At 33.5% G+C, this 20,779-nt stretch overlaps 1 protein-coding gene across 1 annotated transcript in view; it reads left to right on the top strand.

Annotated features, from left to right (window-relative positions):
* The first annotated feature begins 429 nt into the window (after window positions 1–429).
* Window positions 430–20,779, top strand: part of LOC114325414 (acetylcholine receptor subunit beta-like 1) — an 84,686-nt gene continuing 64,336 nt past the window's right edge. The window contains exons 1-4 of the mRNA XM_028273484.2: window positions 430–755; window positions 4,344–4,480; window positions 8,515–8,559; window positions 8,613–8,722. Coding sequence (XP_028129285.1) covers window positions 647–755; window positions 4,344–4,480; window positions 8,515–8,559; window positions 8,613–8,722 — 401 coding nt within the window. The 5' untranslated portion in view covers window positions 430–646. The remainder of the gene's footprint in view (window positions 756–4,343; window positions 4,481–8,514; window positions 8,560–8,612; window positions 8,723–20,779) is intronic.

The raw sequence follows: 20,779 nt of genomic DNA, 5'->3' as shown, positions 1-20,779 counted from the left end.
GCAAACAGGATGATGAAGAAGAAGAAGAAGAAGAAGAAAAAGAAGAATTTGGTTTAAAATAAATAAATAACGTAATTTATTAGTTACGTTAGTTAGTCTGTTTGTTGGGAAAATTTTATTAATACGTATGTAAATTTGACAAGTTATTTACAGCAGTATTTTTACAGCAGCTTTATTTACAGTAATTACGTAAAACTAAGAATTATTATCAATAATGTCAAAGATTTTATCAAGTTAAACTAGCGAAAGTACAATAAAAATGATTTAAAATGCTTTTAAGATGTCGTGTATTTTTAAATGGGTGTGAACCGTTAGAAAGTTAAATGTTCCTGTTAGTGAAATTGATTTCCCGCAACTTCTATTAAGGCAAGGGTGCGGATTGGCTAGTCCGGCCCTCTGTCGGGAAGGCACAGTAACGTCCAACTTCCATCTCGATTCACGCTCCTCTCTCAGAATGACTGGGAGGGTGTGAAACTGAGTCCGTGAGTCACAAGAAATGTTGCTAGGACATCGTCAAAATGCCGAAACTGAATTTGTCGGGAATAGGTGCGGACTGCTTGACGTTTAATTCACAGTTCGGTTTGTGGTGTGCTGGTGATGCCTGTGACTGTAGTAGTAGAGCTCGAACAATGGATTTGAGATATAGATGTCGATGATCCATCGAGAATCACAAAGTGCCATGCACATCGTTATGTGGAAGGCCGTCGCAGCACGGCTGCTTTTCTTACTTCTTATTTCTTGTCTGGTCCTCATAGGTAAGTGAAATATCAGGCACACCCACTGCCATGCTGAGGATGACATGTAAACACTGCCCCTCCCCTTTAACATTTAAACAAAGAGTACTCGACCACACAGATTATTTCCACATTAATAAACTTACGTATATACGAAACATATAAACATCCAACTATACGCGCATCAACAAACCCAAACAAACTTTTCAAATGCTAATATCTTAACGACATAATCTCCTCTATGATCACCATTAACCCAAAGGATTTTCTGTTTAATACACCTTAAATATTTAACAAATATCTGGTTAGAAAGTAATTATCCAACAAACTATATTATATTATGATAGAAAAACTCTCTTTCCAGTAATTTCATTGTGAATCATGAGGAAAATTAGGAAAAACTTATGATGATACCACCCCAACAGAGTAATTACTTGATAAACTATTTAATTTTTCTTTATATCAAATATTATATTTAATATTTATAGATATAGATATTTAATATTTATATCAAATTGTATATTGTTTCAATTTTCATATAATTTGTATTTAAGTATATTCACCTACATGTTTGTTTTTTCGTTTACTAACTTAAATTAGAATTTGAGTAGATATCCAGAGTAAATCAAATATTACAACCAATTCTTACTGTGTTGTGGTATAAGGATTAGAGTTTTCGTGGTTTTCCTCATGATTCACATTATAATCACCAACAAAAGTGTTGTACTCATTTACCTACAACAATTTTGAAAATTTTCCTTTTTAAATCTTCCATTAAATAAAGTTAATTTTATTATTTATTTATTTTCAACGAAATATTTGAGAAAAACTTAAATTAAAAAAAAATAGTTTTAGTTTAAAATAATTTGTTTCACAAAATATATATAAAATTTTGTACTGCTTATTTAGTTTGTTTATCTAATACCTATTATTTTAAATTTTTAGACAAACTACGTATATTCATCAACACTACTACTGCTTTATATTGTACATTTTTCTTAATTTCTTCGTATCTGTAGGTTTATGATTGTAATTTGCAATATTGAATTTCTTAAGTTTCTTTCCATGGTTTACAAAACTGTTTTTTTAGGTCTTCTTGTTCGTTTATATCAGCTGACACTTCCTTTTAGCATTTTCTTTAATAGTCCCCTTTTTTGTGATTTATACCCAGCTAAATATTTTATAAAAGCTGAAATAAGGCTATAGTGGGATAAGAGGTAAAATCTGTACTCTTAATTTGACTGGCCTGACTTGATTCTTATTTGAGATTGACACCCGAAAGTACATATTTAAAAACACAGGGTGGTAGGTAGCCCCAGGTGTCACATATCTAAAAAATTTGAAAATATTCATGAACCCACAAACCCACAAACCACATTGTGGTTATACCCACAAACAATCTAACCTTTTCAGATTTTTTAGATCAAAATTGAGCTCAAGGAAAATGTTTAAAACTTTTAAAAAAATTTTAGGTTATGTAGATAATTTTTGGCAAACTTCGAAATAATTATTTTTCGTGTGTCTTTTCCGTTTTTTTTTTTTGAATGGCGAGGTTATATATTCCACTTTCTCTTCGAAAAGTGCTCAAAATTTGAGAAACCTCATTTTTTGTGTTCCACGTGGTTTTAGCACATAAACTCAACTGCATATTAATAAATAACAATTTTTGTTAATTTTTTTTTTTTGGTATTTCTAATACCGAGAGGATCAGTTTTGCCATTTTCAGACCAGAACTAGCTTAAAATACGACGATCAAACTTTTTTGATATTTTTTCCTGTTTTAGTACATAATCTCAATTGCATGTTAATGGAAAACGATTTTTCATCTATTTTTCCTACATAAATTACCTACATAACCTAAAAATATTTTTAAATTCAATTTTTATTTCTGGGCTCAATTTTGATCCGAAAAAAACCGTTTTTGTGGGCATAAAGGATCCTTATCGTTTTTTATGTATTATTTTTGCTTTCTTTTTAAACGTCTTCCAATATATAAGTTTAAAAATAATAATAGTAGATACATAGTCTTGTTCCGTTCTATTTATTTTCAAAGAACTACGGTTTTTCCATGTACAAGTACTCCATTGTTGGTATCTTTTCAGTTCGGCTTCCGTACGGGAAACGTCAAGTATGATGCAGTTTAGAATTTTGCGGAAAAGGAACCTTTTTGCTAGCATTGGTTAAGTAAATCGTCACGATAAAACAGTAGTGAATAGTAGAATCACTAACACTTAGGCTATCTAGCAACTATCACCTCGCAAATACACCACCAAGAATCTGGTAAGTGGAGGTGAAAAAAGATCGTTTGGCGCAGTTTGGCATAACTGATGTTTGCTTTATATGAGTGAGCTTTAACGAGAGAGAAAGCTTTTGATTTCTTTTGTTTGTGCTAATGTGAAGTCTCTCTCGATCGTGCATCCTTTTTTCCTCGTATATCCTACTCATTATTTATACAAAATATCAACCCCTTCCTGTCCTAGAGTCTTCCAAACTCCCCACGTATTCCACCAGATCCTACGGCCTTACCATTCTTCATCCTATTTAAAGCCTCGGCAACCTCATCTCCCATTACCCCCAGGTTCCGCATCCTCTGCCTCTCCTAAGGTGTTTTTCATTTAGCAACCTTCTAAAGTATTCATACCATCTTTGCTTCCACTCTTTTGCAACACTCTTCCATCCGCACTCTTAATCTGCCGTACATGAGTCACGTCCTTTGATAATGTTCCTTGCTTTAACAATGCTGTATAACTTTTTCATTCCCTCGGGTGTTTCCAACTTTTCATACCACTGTTCGGATGATCTTTCCTTAGCTGTAGCTACAGCGCGCTTTGCTTCCCTTTTTGCTACCTTGTATATCTTATCTTCCTCTGTTATAGATCTGTCACCTTTTATAAACTAAAACTTCTCTTTCTTCTCTCTAAACTTCTGTTACACTTCATCACTCCACGTTTCCACCATTCCAAAGTTTCTTTGTCCCTAGGAGACCCTTTACCAGATGTTGTTCCTAGCACTTCCTCTCCAACTCATAACAAAATTTTGCTGTTGGCTTCCCACCAGTCACTGACCGTATCTCTTTTCTCAAGCTCTTCTAGCACTACCCTTAAACACTCTTGCCAAATTCCCGTCTTTTAGCTTCTACCACTTTTCTTTCTGGTGCCCTACTTGCTTTCCTTTCTGCCTAACCTTTATCTCAATACCACTATCACCGGTTGTTGTTGACTTTAGCTTTTAGCTGACTTCTACTCAGAACAAAATCTGTCAGGCTTTCCCTTCCCCTGCTACTATAGATATCATACTGGTCTTCAGTCTTCATACAGAAGTATTAACCACAGCCAAATCCCATGTCACTGCAAAGTAGACCACACTATTTCCTTCACCATGTCTTATTCCCATCCCAAAACCTCCATAAACTATTTCTATTCCCGCTCTTTCTCTACCAATCTGTCTATCTACCAATATGTCCAATCACCTCCAATAAAACACTTTTGATCTACAGAAATCTCGAAAAGAGAGGGTAATCGTATTTTCCAAATGATGTAGTTTAGTATTTTGTTTATTGAGGTCGATACAAATAAAGGTATAGGCATTACACAAATGATTTTGTTACAGGAAGTTGTTCTGAAGACGAGGAGCGGCTAGTTCGTGACCTTTTTAGAGGTTATAACAAGCTAATTCGACCCGTACAGAATATGACCGAAAAAGTGGACGTTAGATTTGGTCTAGCCTTCGTTCAACTCATCAACGTCGTAAGTATTTATTGTTTAACACGTTCGCTGCCGCGTAATCTTTTAAGAACATATTGCCTCTCGTGCAAAACTTCAGTTTTGTTTGATGCATGTTTACAAATTAACATGTTTTATGTACAGAGAGGTTGAAAATTATGGAATAAATTCATTTTTTTTTTTCGAAAATATACCACTTTGGAGAAAAATCCCAAGACAGGTCGATTTTTATTTTTGAACATCAGTCCTATATTAAAAATAGAGAATTTGATAGATCTCAAATATGTCAACACGCATGGGATAACGAATATAGAGTTCAGTGGAGAGATTCAAGTATAGTCCTGAAAGAAGCAGATAGTAAAAAGACAAAAATCAAAGAAGCGGCTCTAATTATGCTAAATGAAACCAATTGTGTCGCAAATTCCTCGGTAGAATGCAGTAGGATGTGGTTACCCATACTGAAAGAGGAAGTCGATAGAAAGAAAATACCGCGATTAGTAAGTCAATAACATATCGAGTTAGTACATATTTTATATTTTAGTATTACTTATATATCTATGTATTATTAATATTAATTATAATTTAAACACCATAATATATTAAAGTCAGACTTTGGTATTAGTTTTGAGAGTAAACTCAATGTAAGACCAAATACTTACCATGTCGGGAAGTATCACGAGGTTTTTCCTGGTTTTCCCTCGTGATTTACTATGAAATCTATAAGCCGAGAATTTTACTGTCACCGTTGCATTTGGTTGTCTTTTTAAAGACAGATCACACGCTATGATATTTTTGTGACGAATATTCTTGGGTTGGGGTTGATTTCATGTAATCGAATGAACTATTTTTCAGTAAAGTCGTCCCAGGAACGCAACTCAAACATATTGGCAATATCATTTTAAAGTCTTCCACTTTAAAATGTATAATACATTGTGTGTCAGCCAAATGGAATAAATTCAAGAGTTCAAATACTAATTGTTTTTTTAAATGCTTAAGCCTGCCGATTAGTATTTCAAATGGAAATTTTTTTCATACAATAATCATGTATACAGGGTGTCCCAATTTAGAGATATGACGTCATCGTTGATTTTCTTAAATGGCAACACTATCATTTTGATAGCTATTTTGATAGGGTGTGTAAAGTTATACATAACTGCAAAATATCAAATTTTTATTCCTTACCATTTCCAAGATAATAAAAAATAACATTAAATTTCTAAATTAGGACACCCTGTATACATTATTATTGTATGTAAAAAATTTCGATTTGAAATACTAATCGACAGGTCTAAGCATTTAAAAAAAACAATTATTATTTGAACTATTAAGTTTATTCCACATTACAGACGTAACTTTATTTTTTATTATCTTGTAAATGTTAGAAAATAAATTTTGATATTTATTTTGCAGTTATGTATAACTTTACACGATCTATCTAAATAGCCATTAAAATAAGAGTGTTGCCATTTAAGAAAATCAACGATGACGTCATATCTCTAAATAGGGAGACCCTGTATACATTATTATTGCATGTAAAAATTTAGATTTGAAATACATACTAATCGACAGGCCTCAGCACTTTTCAAAAAAACAATTAGTATTTGAACTATTGAATTTATTCCATTTGGCTGACACACGCTGTAGCAACAACATTTTTGTTTAATCTACTAGTATTTTGTATTTTGAAAACGATACCCGATTTGGGCATCGAAACGTTAATAAATAGCTATTTGTATAACAAGGGAGGAAAGTGTAACTTTTCCTCCCGAGAATGAAGTTTACTGCCCGACGCGTAGCGGAGGGCAGTAATCATTCAAGGGAGGAAAAGGCACTTTACTCCCATGTTATACATATGGGTTTTCCACCTTCCTCAAATAACAAGTAATTTTTTCATTTTTACTTAATTTATTTATGTAACTAACCAACAAAATTTATTAGAACTAAAACAACAAGTAGGTACAATATTACTGTCAACTGTCAAATATAAGTCAAATTATTAATGTAAACATTGTTAAATCAAAATAACAATTTACTGTTTTTTACCATTCTGCAAAATACAGGATGTTTTATAAATAAACGTTAAAATGTATAGATACTTCGTAATAGAAAATAGATATTATACAGGGCGTCAATAAGTTATATTTCATGAATGAAATACCATGACGTCATTTTTACTTTTCCTCCCTAGGGAGGAAAAATATTTTCCTCCCTAGGGAGGAAAAGTACAACTTTGCTCCCTACAATCAGGTCCGGAAAAGTATACTTTCGGTAGAGGTAGGTGGAAAATTATTTTTCCAATTTAGTTGTGGCTTATTTCCCATCTAAATTGTTAATATTTTAAAAATGCCACAAGGAAATAGCTTCAGAACAATTTTATTTTTAAATTATAATTTTTTGACATACATGCCATAATAGTGACGTCATCCATTTGGGCGGGATGACGTATTCGATGGTTTTTTTAAATGGGAATAGTGGTCATGTGATTTGAAAGGTGGTTATTCAATTCTCTGTTCAGTAATATAACATCATTATTTATACAGGGTGACCAAAAAAAAAAAAATGTTTGTATTAAATTTAGTGACGCAAAAAGAAGAATTTATGTAATTTATTTAGCTTAAACATTACTTACAATTTACTGCCGTCAGAAAATAGAAATAAGTGTCTATTTGAAAAATAAATATTGCTTTTCGCTTAAATTAAATGTTCAAACGGGCCAGAGGTAGGTGGGTGGCAGTTTAACATTTAATTTAAGCGAATAGTGATGTTCATTTATCAAATAAACATTTTTTATATTTTCTAACAGCAGGAAAATGTATTTTAAGTTAAATAAATTACATGCATTCTTCTTTTTGCGTCAATTAATTTAATTCAAAAAAAATTTTTTTGCCACCCTTTATAAATATAGATATTAATGTTTATAGTACTGAATAGAGAATTGAATAGCCTTTCAAATAAGCTCCCGCACGACCCCTACTCCTATTTAAAAAAAAATCATCGATTACGTCATCACGCCGAAAGGGATGACATCGCGATTATGGCATATATGTCAAAAATTCATAATTTAAAAATAGCAATCGACATGTCTCGGGATTTTTCTCCAAAATGGCCTATTCTCGAAAAAATGAATGTATTCCATGATTTTGAACCTTTCTATATGTATTAAAATGTATTATGTAACAAAAATAAATAAATATACAGGGTGTAACAAAAAGGTAGGTCATAAATTAGATCGCATATTTTTGTTGTTATTTTTCATATTTTTCGGCTGTAGCTTTTTTATGCGCACATTTGTACTGAGGTAAGTTAGGTTCAATGGAACTATTTTTGGTCCCAGAATATTATATGATTTAAATTATTACCTAACTTTTTGTTACACCCTGTATAGTACGGATCATTACGTGTTGCATGCTGAGAGCAAAATATCAAATACAGTGTTAACTAACAGTATTAACTAATTGCCTAATAGTGTCAAAAATAAACCTGCAAGTAATAGTATGTCAAATTCGGCAGCGAGCTAAGGGGCCAAATATTTATAAGGGTCCGTACATTTTTTATTATTTTCCTAAATACTACTTTAATATTTGAAATATTTATCAATCATTTTAATAAACTCATAATATTAATAAAAATTGAAGAAAAAAATCTTCTGTGTAAAAGGTATATTTATTTGAAAACCCCAATAAAGGGCTATATTAAAAAACAGAACGTTTTCGCTCTAAAGAGAGCATCATCAGTGTTCTAAGCAAGCTCTACATGATAAGCCACCAAAAATACATGGGTTAAAACCCTTAAAATGTCGACTAAAATTCTTACATTGATGTGTTATATGTTAAATCCTGGCGATAGATGAAATTTAAAAGATACCTCAAAGTATCATAATATGACTATTCCACGATCATGTGGGTCTCTGTCTTCACAAAGAGAAAGGTGAGAGCCAACTCCATAAATATACCTTTTACACAGAAGATATTTTTCTGCAATTGTTGTAATTAATGGTGTACAGCCAGCTACAGGAAATTTTTTCTTATGGATCATAATATTATTAATGTTTTTTTCAGAACGAGAAAAATCAAATTATGAAATCAAACGTCTGGTTAAGATTGGTAAGTACCACAAATTTGAGTACTCGACAGCTTCATTAATCTTGGTGTTTTAGGTATGGAATGATTACCAACTTCAATGGGATGAGGCTGACTATGGAGGAATTGCTGTACTCAGGTTACCGCCTGATAAAGTCTGGAAACCAGACATAGTTTTATTTAATAAGTAAGTTCTCGATATGCTAAAATTATTATAAGTGTAGTTGGTAATAGACTAAGTCTTCAATCTAATAGCACATAAAACAACACCAAAGAAATGTTGTTCCACAATGGTAACCTTCTCTGGTAACACCTCCGAAGCTTCTACAATTTGCAAGCCATAACGGATGCTGAGACTAAGCAAGATGAGGGAATTTTACAATTTATAATTCACGTCCCATCTGCTCAGCGCGGTAAAGTTCCAACGAGAATGGTTCCCTTCGTACTCCAATCAGAGTAAACATGTAAATCAAAAATGAATAACCATTTTCAATTTCGTTGCAACACGAAACTAAAGCCGCATCATTATTCCAGTTCAATCAGAGAGTGCAGCAAGCACCTCTACCGGTTTCTAAACTTATTAGTCTCTCATCAGGAGGCACATATGCTGCTCTCTCTGGCAAAACTAGGACAAACCCCGGCGTGCAGTCACGGATTGCAACGAACGAAATGGCAGAGATGCCCTAGCGGCAACTGCTAGCAAAAGACTAAGTCTTCAATCTATTTTGTGCTGTTAGATGCTGTAGTTTCGTGTTGTAACGAAATTAAAAATGGGTATTCATTTTTTTTTTTAGTTGGTAATAATTCGAAATATAAAAAACGGCAAAACTCCTTCTCTTGTTAGCTTACAAATATTGTGTGACAATTAGGAACGTGACAAAGAAAACACTCCAACCCGCTTATGACACTTATTATAACGATGTTCTAACTATATTTCAAATTCGTACTTCCTTCATTGTTGGTCTATAAATCCGTAAAAGCAGATCCGTATTATGCAGATCTTTATGTCAATTCCATGAAGCAATTTCATAGCCGTATCAAATATATAGGGTGAGGCAGATAAAGGGCCTATGAGAAATATCTCGAGAACTTAATTTAAGAGAATCATGAAAATTGGAATACAGGGGTTTTGAGGTATGAACTATTTAATGAAAATATTTTGGTCTCTTTGCTACTTCCGGTTATACCGGAAGTTGATTGTAACTTCGTTTTTTACATGGAACACCCTGTATATTTTTACATTTTTGGATTCTGCTCGATATCTTCTTTCTTAGAATATGAAGTTTTGTAATATTGTACTGGGTAGTTTATAAGAGAATTATGGTTTTTTATAAATTTTGTCGCAAACTTCACACCCTGTAGAATACTGATTTGATATCAAAAACTCCATTTATGTTCAAGTGATTTTTAATATAGTCTATTATTATTAAAAATTGTTAATATATCGAAATGTTTAATTTTAGTATACACGGTTGGTCAAAACTCGGAATGAGTATTTTCTGGGTTTTCTTAAAATGAGTATTTTAGTATTGTAATGAAATGATATTTTGTAGTACTTTTTTATTTTTTAAGCATTCCCTATACCTAGTTGCTCTAATTTGTACCAAAATGCCTACGTTGTTAAGATTGTTGGTGCATGAAATATTAATAAAAACAAACCATATTCTACCTAGTTTGCTATGGCTTTAACACTAAGGTTGATTAAACATTAGACATTCTATTATTTTTATAGTTCCAGTTGCTTTGTTACCATTACTAATATAAATTGTTGTAATGGGGAACTGATTAGTAAAGTTTTTGTTCTAGGAGAGTATAACAAAAATGTACTACTAGAAATAAGAATTTATCATCTGCATCTCTCTGATAGACGACAACCAAGAAGAGAAACTTTTCAAAATTTACTAAAATATTTTCAGCGTACTAAACACTTACATTACGAGAACGTTCATACTAATATGCAGATTCTCAGTGACACTAACATTTAATTCATTTTCTATCTGTTCTAATCTAAATATCCAGTTCGTTGAAACCGCTCTAGTAAATTTTGAAAAGATTCTCTTTTTGGTTGTCATCTATCATGGAATTGCTGATGATAAATTCTTATTGCTAGTAGCACATTTTTATTTGTTATACTCTCCTAGAACAAAAACACATCTGAATCAGTTCCTCATTAGAAAAATTCATATTAGTAATGGTAGCAAAGCAACTGGAACTTCAAAAATAGTAGAATGTTTAACCTTTAACTACCCGCGCATTAAGTTATAACATAACTACACACGTGGCGTACTTTGTACGCCACAAGAAAATACACTTAAAAACAGCGGATTTGTTTAATTTTTGTTGAAATATACACTTAGTTGTTTGTTATAAACCTTATTCGGCATCAGTGAATACTTGGAGTTCCTTTTCAGTAAGCCAATTGGGATTTATAACTGGAATCATGGAATAACTGGATTCCATGATAAATAAAATTACTAATAAAATTTTTTTATATATATAATAGTATTTTGTATTTTGACAACGAAACCCGATTTGGGCTTCGAAACGTTAATAAATTCATTTTTTAGTAAAATTGTGGCTTATTTCCCATAAAAAATACGTAATTAAAAAAATTTTTTTAAATGTGATTTTTTACAGGAGAAAAAGTATTGTTTACAAAGAAAAATATATTTTTTGCCATAATGACTAAAAAACAATTAAAATATGTACTTATATTACGACTTATAGTAATATAATCCTGGGGTATATTGTCCACCACCGGAAACAACAAATAATAAAATGTAAATTACGATCTTACTACGAAACTAAAACCAAATTGTAAAGCACATTCCAGTGATAGGTTAGAAAAATAAGCAAGGTCAAAAATTAAATTTTTAAATATATTTCCAGTAGAATTCTTATATCTGGCGTACAAAGTACGCCAGCGCGTGTAGTTAAAGGTTAAGCAAAGCTAATGTTTAAGCATATTTAGTGTCAAAGTTATAGCCAACTAGATAGAATATTGTATGTTTTTATTAATATTAAACACATAAAACACACCAACGATCTTAACTACGTAGGTATTTTGATACATCAACCAGTGTTTATAAATTAAGGGTCAGTTGAGATTAATATGTGTTTATTTTCGAAAAATTATTTATGATTTAATATTTTCACGGCAAACCTAATAAAATTTCACGTAATTTTTGTTGCAATTAATGTTTGGCTTAAAGAACTACGAATAACTTACAAATTAAAGCAGTTAGGTATAGGGAATGCTTGAGAAATAAAAAAGTACTATAAAATATAATTTCATTACAATACCAAAATACACGGTGTTCCATTTAAGAAAACTCAGAAAATATTCATTCCGAGTCTCAACCAACCCTGTATACTAAAATTAAACATTTCGCTATATTATTAATTTTTAATAATAATAGACTACGAGTATATTAAAAATCACTTGAACATAAATGGAGTTTTTGATATCAAATCAGTACAATTCTACGTGGTGTGAAGTTTGCTACAAAAGTTATAAAAAACCGTAATTATCTTCTAAACTAGATGATGGAATCTCTAAAGAGATGGCCAATGGGATGATAGAAGGACGTGGAAGTTAGGCATCGGAGAACGTCGAAAGACGTTCTAAAACCGATATATACATACATCTTCTAAACTACCCTGTATAATATTACAAAACCTCATATTTTAAGAAAGCAGACATCGAGCAGATTCCAAAAATGTAAAAATATACAGGGTGTCCTATTTAAAAAAACGAAGTTACAATCAACTTCCGGTATAACCGGAAGTAGCAAAGAGACCAAAATATATTCATTATATAGTTCATATCTCAAAACACCTGTATTCCAATTTACATGATTCTCTTACCTTTAGTTCTCAAGATATTTCTAATAGGCCCTTTATCTGCCTCACCCTGTATATGTCTTAACATTGTTACAATATTATTACAGATTAGGAAATCAAATGCATCCTATGAATAAATGAATATAAACTAGTGAACTTCCCTTTATTCTTCTTCTTCCTCAGCTTTTCGTTTTTCAGCGGTCGTGTCTTCTTTATTTAAACCTTTCTCTCTAAAGTCCTGTGCCATCTTCTCAATCTTCCATCATTCTTTCAAATTGTCGATCACACAGAACCCCGCTCAGTCGCTTCCAGTTAATCCAACTGGTCTGTATTCTGTGGGCAATTTCTCGATCTTCATCATTATCACGTAGCGCTACAACCCTGGGTGGGTCCTGGCTGACTGTACAACTTTCTTCCAATTTCTTCGGTCTTCCATCAACTTAGGGTCAAATGGAATGTTCATTTTCCGGAGATCTGCTTGGATGTTATCTCTCCATCGCATTCTGGACGTCCGAGTGTAAGAATCTCCTCCCATACCAGTCTTACAAGTCTCTCGTTATGAAGTCTGTTCACGTGGCCTGCCCATCTTAGTCGCTGTGATTTAATTTCTTGGACAATATCGGTGTCATTGTAGAGTTCTTTTAATTCGAGGTTGTTTCTGATCCTATACTGGTTTGTGTTAATGTCGTGGTGAGGTCCAAAAATTTTTCGTTCAAAATGTCTGAGCTTTTCTTCGTTTGATTTGGTCATGGTCCACGTTTCGCAACCATATGTTAGTACAGGTCTGAAGATGGATTTATAGATTTTCATCTTGGAACTTCTTGTAAGATTTTTTGATTTTATAAGCTGATCCAGTGCAAATAGACAGCGATTTTCTGATTGGATTCTGTCTTTTATTTCTTCAGTAACATCGTTGTCAGCTGTGATTACGGCCCCCAGATACTTAAAACGTTGTACTCTTTCGAAATTGAAGGTGTTGATCGTCGCATTTTGTCCTATCCTGTCTCTTCGTGTCGTTCTATTTATACACATATATTTCGTCTTCTCTTCATTAATCCTCAGCCCTAGTTCGCTTGTTGCTCCTTCCACCTTGTTGAAAATGGCTTTTGTGGATAGGATGGAGTCTTCAACAAGATCAATGTCATCTGCGTATGCTAGTAATAACTGGGGACCTTGAACCGATAGCAGTTCTGTTTTTATTTCGACCGACCTCATGGCTTTCTCTAATACAAGGTTAAAAAGAAGTGGAGATAACGCATCGCCCTATTTGAGTCCACTGTTGATTTCGAAGCTGTCAGGCAGTTTATTATTTACACGTGCTTTTGATATTCCACCCTCCATATAGACTTTAGTCATCCGAATGAGTTTCTGTGGTATTGAGAACTCCGCCATGGCATTCCATACTTGGCTTCTTTCTACGCTGTCATATGCCTATCGAAAGTCTATGAAGAGATTGTGTATGGGTCTGTTATACTCCCATCCCTTTTCTAGAAGCTGTCTAAGCGTGAATAGTTGATCTATTGTGGATCTTTTGCCCTAAAACCGGCTTGATATTCTCCTAGGACATTTTCAGCATAAGGGGTTAGTCTACTAAGAATGATGTTTGAGAAAATTTTATATGCCGTGTTTAAGAGTGAAATTCCTCTGTAATTCGCGCATTTTGTTTTGTCCCCTTTTTTGTGGATGGGCACTATGATGTTTTCCTTCTATCTTGCTGGTATCCTTTCTTCTAACCATATCTGTGTTATTAATTGGTGAATTTGGCGATGTAATGTTTCTCCACCATATTTCAGAAATTCTGCTGGTATCTCGTCCGTACCCGGCGCTTTGTGATTTTTCAGCTTATTTAAGGCCTTTCGGGTTTCTTTAAAAGAGGGATTTTCTACAGCCATGTCTGCTGTTATATAGATCTCTTCTTTGTGCTGTTCTTCTTGTATGATGTTTATAAGGTCCCTGAAATACCCTTTCTATTCTTCTGTTAGTTCTTTATCGTCGATTATCATATGGCCTTGATTGTCTCTCAGTGTATGGATAGAATTGGTTCTATGTCCTCTTTTCTCAGTGGAGATTGCCTTATAGAATTCTCTGGAGCCTGGTTTGGGTCGGTCTCTCTCTCCATAGCTTCATATTTTTGTTGTTCGTAGTTTCTTTTCTTTGTGCGTATCATTTTTCTTGTTTCTTTTTGGCAGTCGTCGTATTCCTTTTTACTTTTGTTTTTGTAGTTGTATCCATGTCTTCCTTACTGTTTGTCTTTTTTCCAGCTGTTTCCGACATTCATCGTCATACCATGGTTTTGCCCTCTTCTGCCTACTCCTTCCAAAAATCTTGTCAGCTGTCTTGGTTATTATATCGGCAGTCGTTTCCCACAGCTTTTCTATATCATTGTAAACTGTTTCAGAGTTCAAGGTTTGTTCAAGTTGTGCTATATATTTTTGATGTTTCTCTGTGTTCTGCATTTCGTCCATGTTCCAATGTGGGTTCATTGTTGTTTTCTTGTATTTCTGGCTAGATATTCTGGATTTGACTTTTGCCCTGACTAAGTAATGATCTGTGTCTCCGTCTATTCCTCTGAGGCTTCTTACGTCTATGATATTGTTCCCATGTCGGGCATCTACAATGATGTGGTCAATTTGGTTTCGTGTAATATGGTCGTTTGAGATCCAGGTTTGCTTATGAATGTCTTTATGCGGAAACATAGTTGACTTTATTAACATATTATTAGCTCGATCTACTGTCCAAAAATTCCGTATGTAGGAGCCAATCTATTTAAATCTTCTACTCATCCTAGTTTTTCCCTAAGGAATTATATGTCCCCAACCATTCCCGTTTCTCCCAACAACATATACCTCGTTTTCGACCTGCTAATCTTAAGGCATCCCTCTTCAATAGCACTTCTCCAATCCTCCAACTTCTCCTCCAACATTTCTTTGGTCTCCTCTACTCTCACCTCTCACCGTATTTATCTATCAACTGTCTTAAATCAAGCAAGACGTCCGTTGTCCTTTCTCCTTCCTGGCATAAACCCAAACTGTTCTATCGATGTCTAGCTCCTTAATCTTCGCTCTACCAAATTTTCTCTATAGTTATTAGAGTGCAGAATGTCTCCATTATGTTTATACAATGATGCCATCACGCACTCCCTCCATTCATTGGACATCTTTCTTCCTCATATATTTTACTCATCATTTGCCACAACACATCAACCCTTTCTTCTCCTAGAGCTTTCCAGACTTCCATTTCATCAGGTATTCCATCAGATCCTTCGGCCTTACCATTATTTATCCTATTTAAAGCCTCAACAACCTCATCTCTCGTTATCCCCAGTATTACATTCTCATTTGAGGTCCCGCATCCTCTGCCTCTCCTCAAGTGTTCTCCATTCAGCAACTTTCTAACGTATTCTTCCATCCACATTCTTAATCTGACGCACGTGAGTTAAGTCCTTTGATAACTTTTCCCTTGATTTAGCAATGATGTATATAACCTTTTTGTCCCATCAGGTGTTTCCAACTCTTCACGAAGCTTTGCAGAAGATCTTTTTAGAAATCGATACAGCGAGCTTTGCTTCGCTGTTTAATCCTTGTTTGTATTCTTATCTTCCTGTATTTCAGATTCTTCTGCCAAATCCTTATCCCTTAACTTTCACCTCTTTACTTTGTGATATCCTGCTTACTTTCCTTTTTCCCTCACCTTTATCATCATCATCAACATCAGTAGCTCGACAACTCTTTTTGGGCCCTGGCTTGTTCTAGGATTTTCCGTCATTCTGTTCTTTTCCTTGCTTTATTCTTCCAGTGGGTAATCTCAAGTATTTTCAGATCTTGTTCCACTTGTTCCATGTATCTAAGTTTGGGTCTTCCCTTTGACCTTCCCCCTACCGGTGTTTGCCTCATTATATGTTTTGGTGTTTCGGTCTCCAACATCCGTTCAACATGGCGCTGGCCCATCCAGCGTAGACGTCCGATCTTTTTGGATGTTATGACGTCGGGTTCGTTGTATGCTGCGTTTAGTTCAAAATTATATCTTCTGCGCCATACGTCATTTTCTTTCACCCCTTATATATGTGTCTGAGGATTTTCCGTTCAAACGTACCTAATAAGTTCTCATTGCTTTTCGACAGTGTCAATGTCTCTGATCCACATATAAGGACCGGTTTTATCAGGGTTTTGTATATTTTTTGCATTTGGTTTTTCTCGTGATGTTGTTAGATATTAGATGTTTAATTAGTCCATAATATGTTTTATTAGCAATACGTATTCTTCTCTAACTTCTTCGCTGACATTGTTATATGTGGTAACTAGTTAACATAGTAATATGTAAAAAAATTTACGCTTTCGCTGTTATAGTCTCCTATTGTCAGATTCTGTAGGTTTCTTTGGCCTGTCGATTTGCTGGCCTTCATGTAGTTGGTGTTTATTTCATTAATATTTAGGCCACTGTTTTGTGCCGCTCTTTCTATCGCATTAAATGCTTCTATCATTTCTCTTTTGATTCTAGCTACGATATCAACATCATCTGCAAATGCCAATATGTGTACACTTTTTGTTATTATTGTTCCTCTGGTGTTGACTTTTGACTCTCTAATTATTTTTTCTAATGTGATGTAAAAGTGATGTGATGACAGGATAGGGCATTTCCCTGTCGTAGGCCCGTTCTAACATGGATTGTATCTGTCAGTGCGTTTTGAATTCGAATTTTGCTTTGTACTTTAAGTGTTTCTTTTGCTATATCAATGAGTTGAGTTGGAATATTAAACTCTTTCAGGGCGTGGATCAGAAATTCTCGATGGATACTATCGTGGTATTCTCAAAATCAATGAAGAGATGATGTGTGTCTATATTAAATTCACTAGTCTTTTCCAATATTTGCCTCAAGACGAAGATCTGATCTATTGTGGACTTCTGCCTGCAGAAACCACATTGATATCCCAACTATGGTGTATTCTACGAATATACGACTGTTTTGGATTATCGCGACAATCGCTCTTCATATTTTTACTTTCGCTCTTCATATTTTGCACAGTAAAATATTCATTGTCGCGATAATCCAAGAGGGTCGTATATTCGTGGAATGGGGTATATTTGTTCCGCATATGGTCTCAATCGCTCATACACAATATTTGACAGTATTTTATATACCACAGCCAGTAGCGTTATTGCTCGGTAGTTTTTACATTCAAGCTGATCTCCCTTTTTATGTAGTGGAATAATTAATCCGGTATTCCAGTCTTGTGGCAGTTGTTTCTTTTATTAATTCCTCTCCGCCTTCTTTTATTAATTCTGCGCTAATATTGTCTAATCCAGGTGACTTGTTGTTTTTCAGTCTGGTAACTGCTTTTTGCATTTCAGCTACTGAACGGGGGTTATTTCTCTGGTATCCGATTGATCCAGTATAATTCCATATTATAGTGGATCTCCGTTTTGTTCAAACTTTTCTTTGAAGAATTCAGTCCATCTTTGTAGTATTTCACTCTGTTGAGTTACTATATTTCCTTCTTTGTCTCTTCACATCATTGTTCTTGGTTTAAATTCTTTTCTGCTTTTGAAGTTTTTGGTGGGATTTTCTGGTTTCTGTTGGTTTATTTAATTCTTCAATTTCTTGGAGTTCTTTTTCTACATGTTTTCTTTTTTTCTGCGATGTATTTTCTTCTCTTTCCTCCTTAGCATTATAATATATTCCTCCTCTGCCTGTCTTGTTCTATGTCGTTGTTGTAATCGTTGATATGCATTATTTTTCCTCTCTGTTATGTTACGACACTCTTCATCGAACCAATTTTTTTCAGTTGATTTGATCCTCATCTTTATCACCGCATCCAAAATTGAAATGCCTCTTCATCTCATGATTAAGATTCTGTTCTTGGCGAACAGCTTGATACAGCTTGCCTGTGTTGTGTATTCCTGTCCATTCCCTAATATTCCTTAACCAGGATAGTTGTTTGCGGCCGACTCCTCTTCTACCTTCAATCTTCCCTTGTAGGATTAACTGTGGTATTTCATATTTTGCTCCTCTTTTATGTACCCAAGGTAACTAATCTTGCGTTTCTTAATTAATCCAAAGAGTTCTCTTTCCACGCCGGCTCTCTTAAGAACGTCATCGTTTCGAACTCTATCCACCCACGGTATGCGCATTATTCTTCTCAATGAATGCATTTCAAATGCTTCAAGTTTGTTGATTGATGTTCTTTTGAAAGTCCACGTTTCCATGCCATAAAGCAAGATGGACCATACATATGTAGCACTTGACCATTGTGTAGCGTATTTCGAAATTTAAGTTTTGATTACATAGGTCTGAATTTCATAAAAGCTTGTCTTGCGATTTGTATTCGGGTTTTATTTCATGTTGTGGATCCCATTGTAGTCCAAGGCGCATCTGTTTTAATATTGACGTTGAGAGGTGAATCATATTTTTGCAGAAATTGCTTAGAATTAACTCATATAATAATAATTGAGTTATCCTCCCACTCAAAAAAGTCCGGAACATTGTTTAAATAATCAAAATGTCAAAAAATGAAGGAACAATTAGATTTTTTTCTTCATTTTTTGACTATAACTTTAAAAGTGTTCACTTCCTAGAAAAGTTGTACTAACATAAAAGTTGCGTAATTAAATTTCCTACAATACAGGATTAGCTGAAATTTTTAGAAATTGTCACCCTTGTTACAAAATAGCAATAATTGCGAAAAAAGCCATAAAAAAACAAGTATCCGCATTTTACGTTTTTCATCCATTCATGTACACTTAGGACCTTTATATTTTAGCCACAAAAACTACATGATATAATAAAACAATACTATAAATTTCATTAAGATTGGTTCAATAGACTTTACAAAATAAATTTTGCAATCCAGCTTTCGCAAAAAAAAAATCATTTTTTCAAAATGTTGCAGGACTCAAAATAGCAAGTTGAATTTTTTTTACATATAGAAGAATACTGTAAACATTAATTTTTGGTGCTACGCGCAGGACAGCGATGTTCGATTCACACAAGTTGATTTCCACCAAAATTTCTTCCAATCTTTATCTAATATATTATTTTCTTGCTCTATATTTTGTTGTATTTTAATATTTTAATTCCACAAAAATCAAACCAATTTGATTATTGTTTGTGAAATATTGTTTAAACAATTGCATATGTTTAAAAATAATGAACTTTTATTCTCTAAGTTAAAATATATGAACAAAGAAAATTTTTGCTAAAAAAAGTGTTATTTCAAAGGATAGAGTATGTGTTTCTATTTTGCAATAAACAAATTTATTTATTTATATCGAAATGTACTAAAAATAAAAATTTATCAATCATTAGCAAAGGTCATTGGAATGCCCAATCAGAGCAAACGTATCCGCTGTCCTGCGCGTAGCACCAAAAATTAATGTTTATTTAAAAAAATTCTGGACGTCGCGTCGTGGTAGTTAACCTATTTTAATTTTGCAAATTGCAAATAAAAGGTACAGTATTCTTCTACATATAAAAAAAATTAACTTATTTTCTGCTTTATTTTCAGTCCTGCAACATTTTGAAAAAATGAATTTTTTTTGCGTAAGCTGGATTTCAAAATTTATTTTGCAAAACCTATTAAACCGATCTTTGATGAAATTTACAGTATTATTTTATTATATCATATAGTTTTTCTGCGTGAAATATGAAGGTCCTAAGTGTAGCATAAATGGTTGAAAAACGTAAAATGCGAATTGGTTGAAAAACGTAAAATGTTTGTTTTTATGGTTTCTTCGCAAATATTGCTATTTTGCAACAAAGGGGACAATTTTTAAAATTTTCAACTAATACTATATTATAGGAAATTTAATTCCGCAACTTTTATGTTAGTACAACTTTTCTTGGAAATAAATTCTTTTAAAGTTCTAATCAAAAAACGAAGAAAAAATCGAATTTTTCCTTCATTTTTGACATTTTGGATATTTAAACAATGTTCCGGACCTTTTTGAGTGGGAGGACAACTCAAATATTATTATATGAGTTATTTTCAAGCAATTTCTGCAAAAAAATATGATTCACTCTCAACATCCCAATGTACCAATATTTTTACAGATGCGCCCTGGTCTATTGGTCATTGATTGTTGTGCCAAGGTATTTAAAAGTTTTCACGCATTTTAAACCCACGCATTTTACCTCTGCTATTCACCCTATCTATTAATAACTGTTGATCTTCCAAATTTTCGGTTATAATCACTGTGTCGTCCGCATAGCGTAGGTTGCTAATTGGTATGCTGTTCGCCTTAATGCTTAATTCCGTGCCTTCTAATGCTTCCGCCAATATATTTTCCACATATAAATTAAAAAGCATCGGAGAATGTATGCAGCCTTGGCGGTCACCCAAACGGTTTTTTCAAATTCATCTGTATATTGGTCTTGATCAATCCTCATCTTTGCCACTTGGTTCCAG

This window comes from Diabrotica virgifera, chromosome 10 (assembly GCF_917563875.1).
Source record: "Diabrotica virgifera virgifera chromosome 10, PGI_DIABVI_V3a".
NCBI classification, from domain to species: domain Eukaryota; kingdom Metazoa; phylum Arthropoda; class Insecta; order Coleoptera; family Chrysomelidae; genus Diabrotica; species Diabrotica virgifera.
Note: the sequence above shows the minus strand (reverse complement) of the source record. Positions and strands in the feature narration are given on the sequence as shown.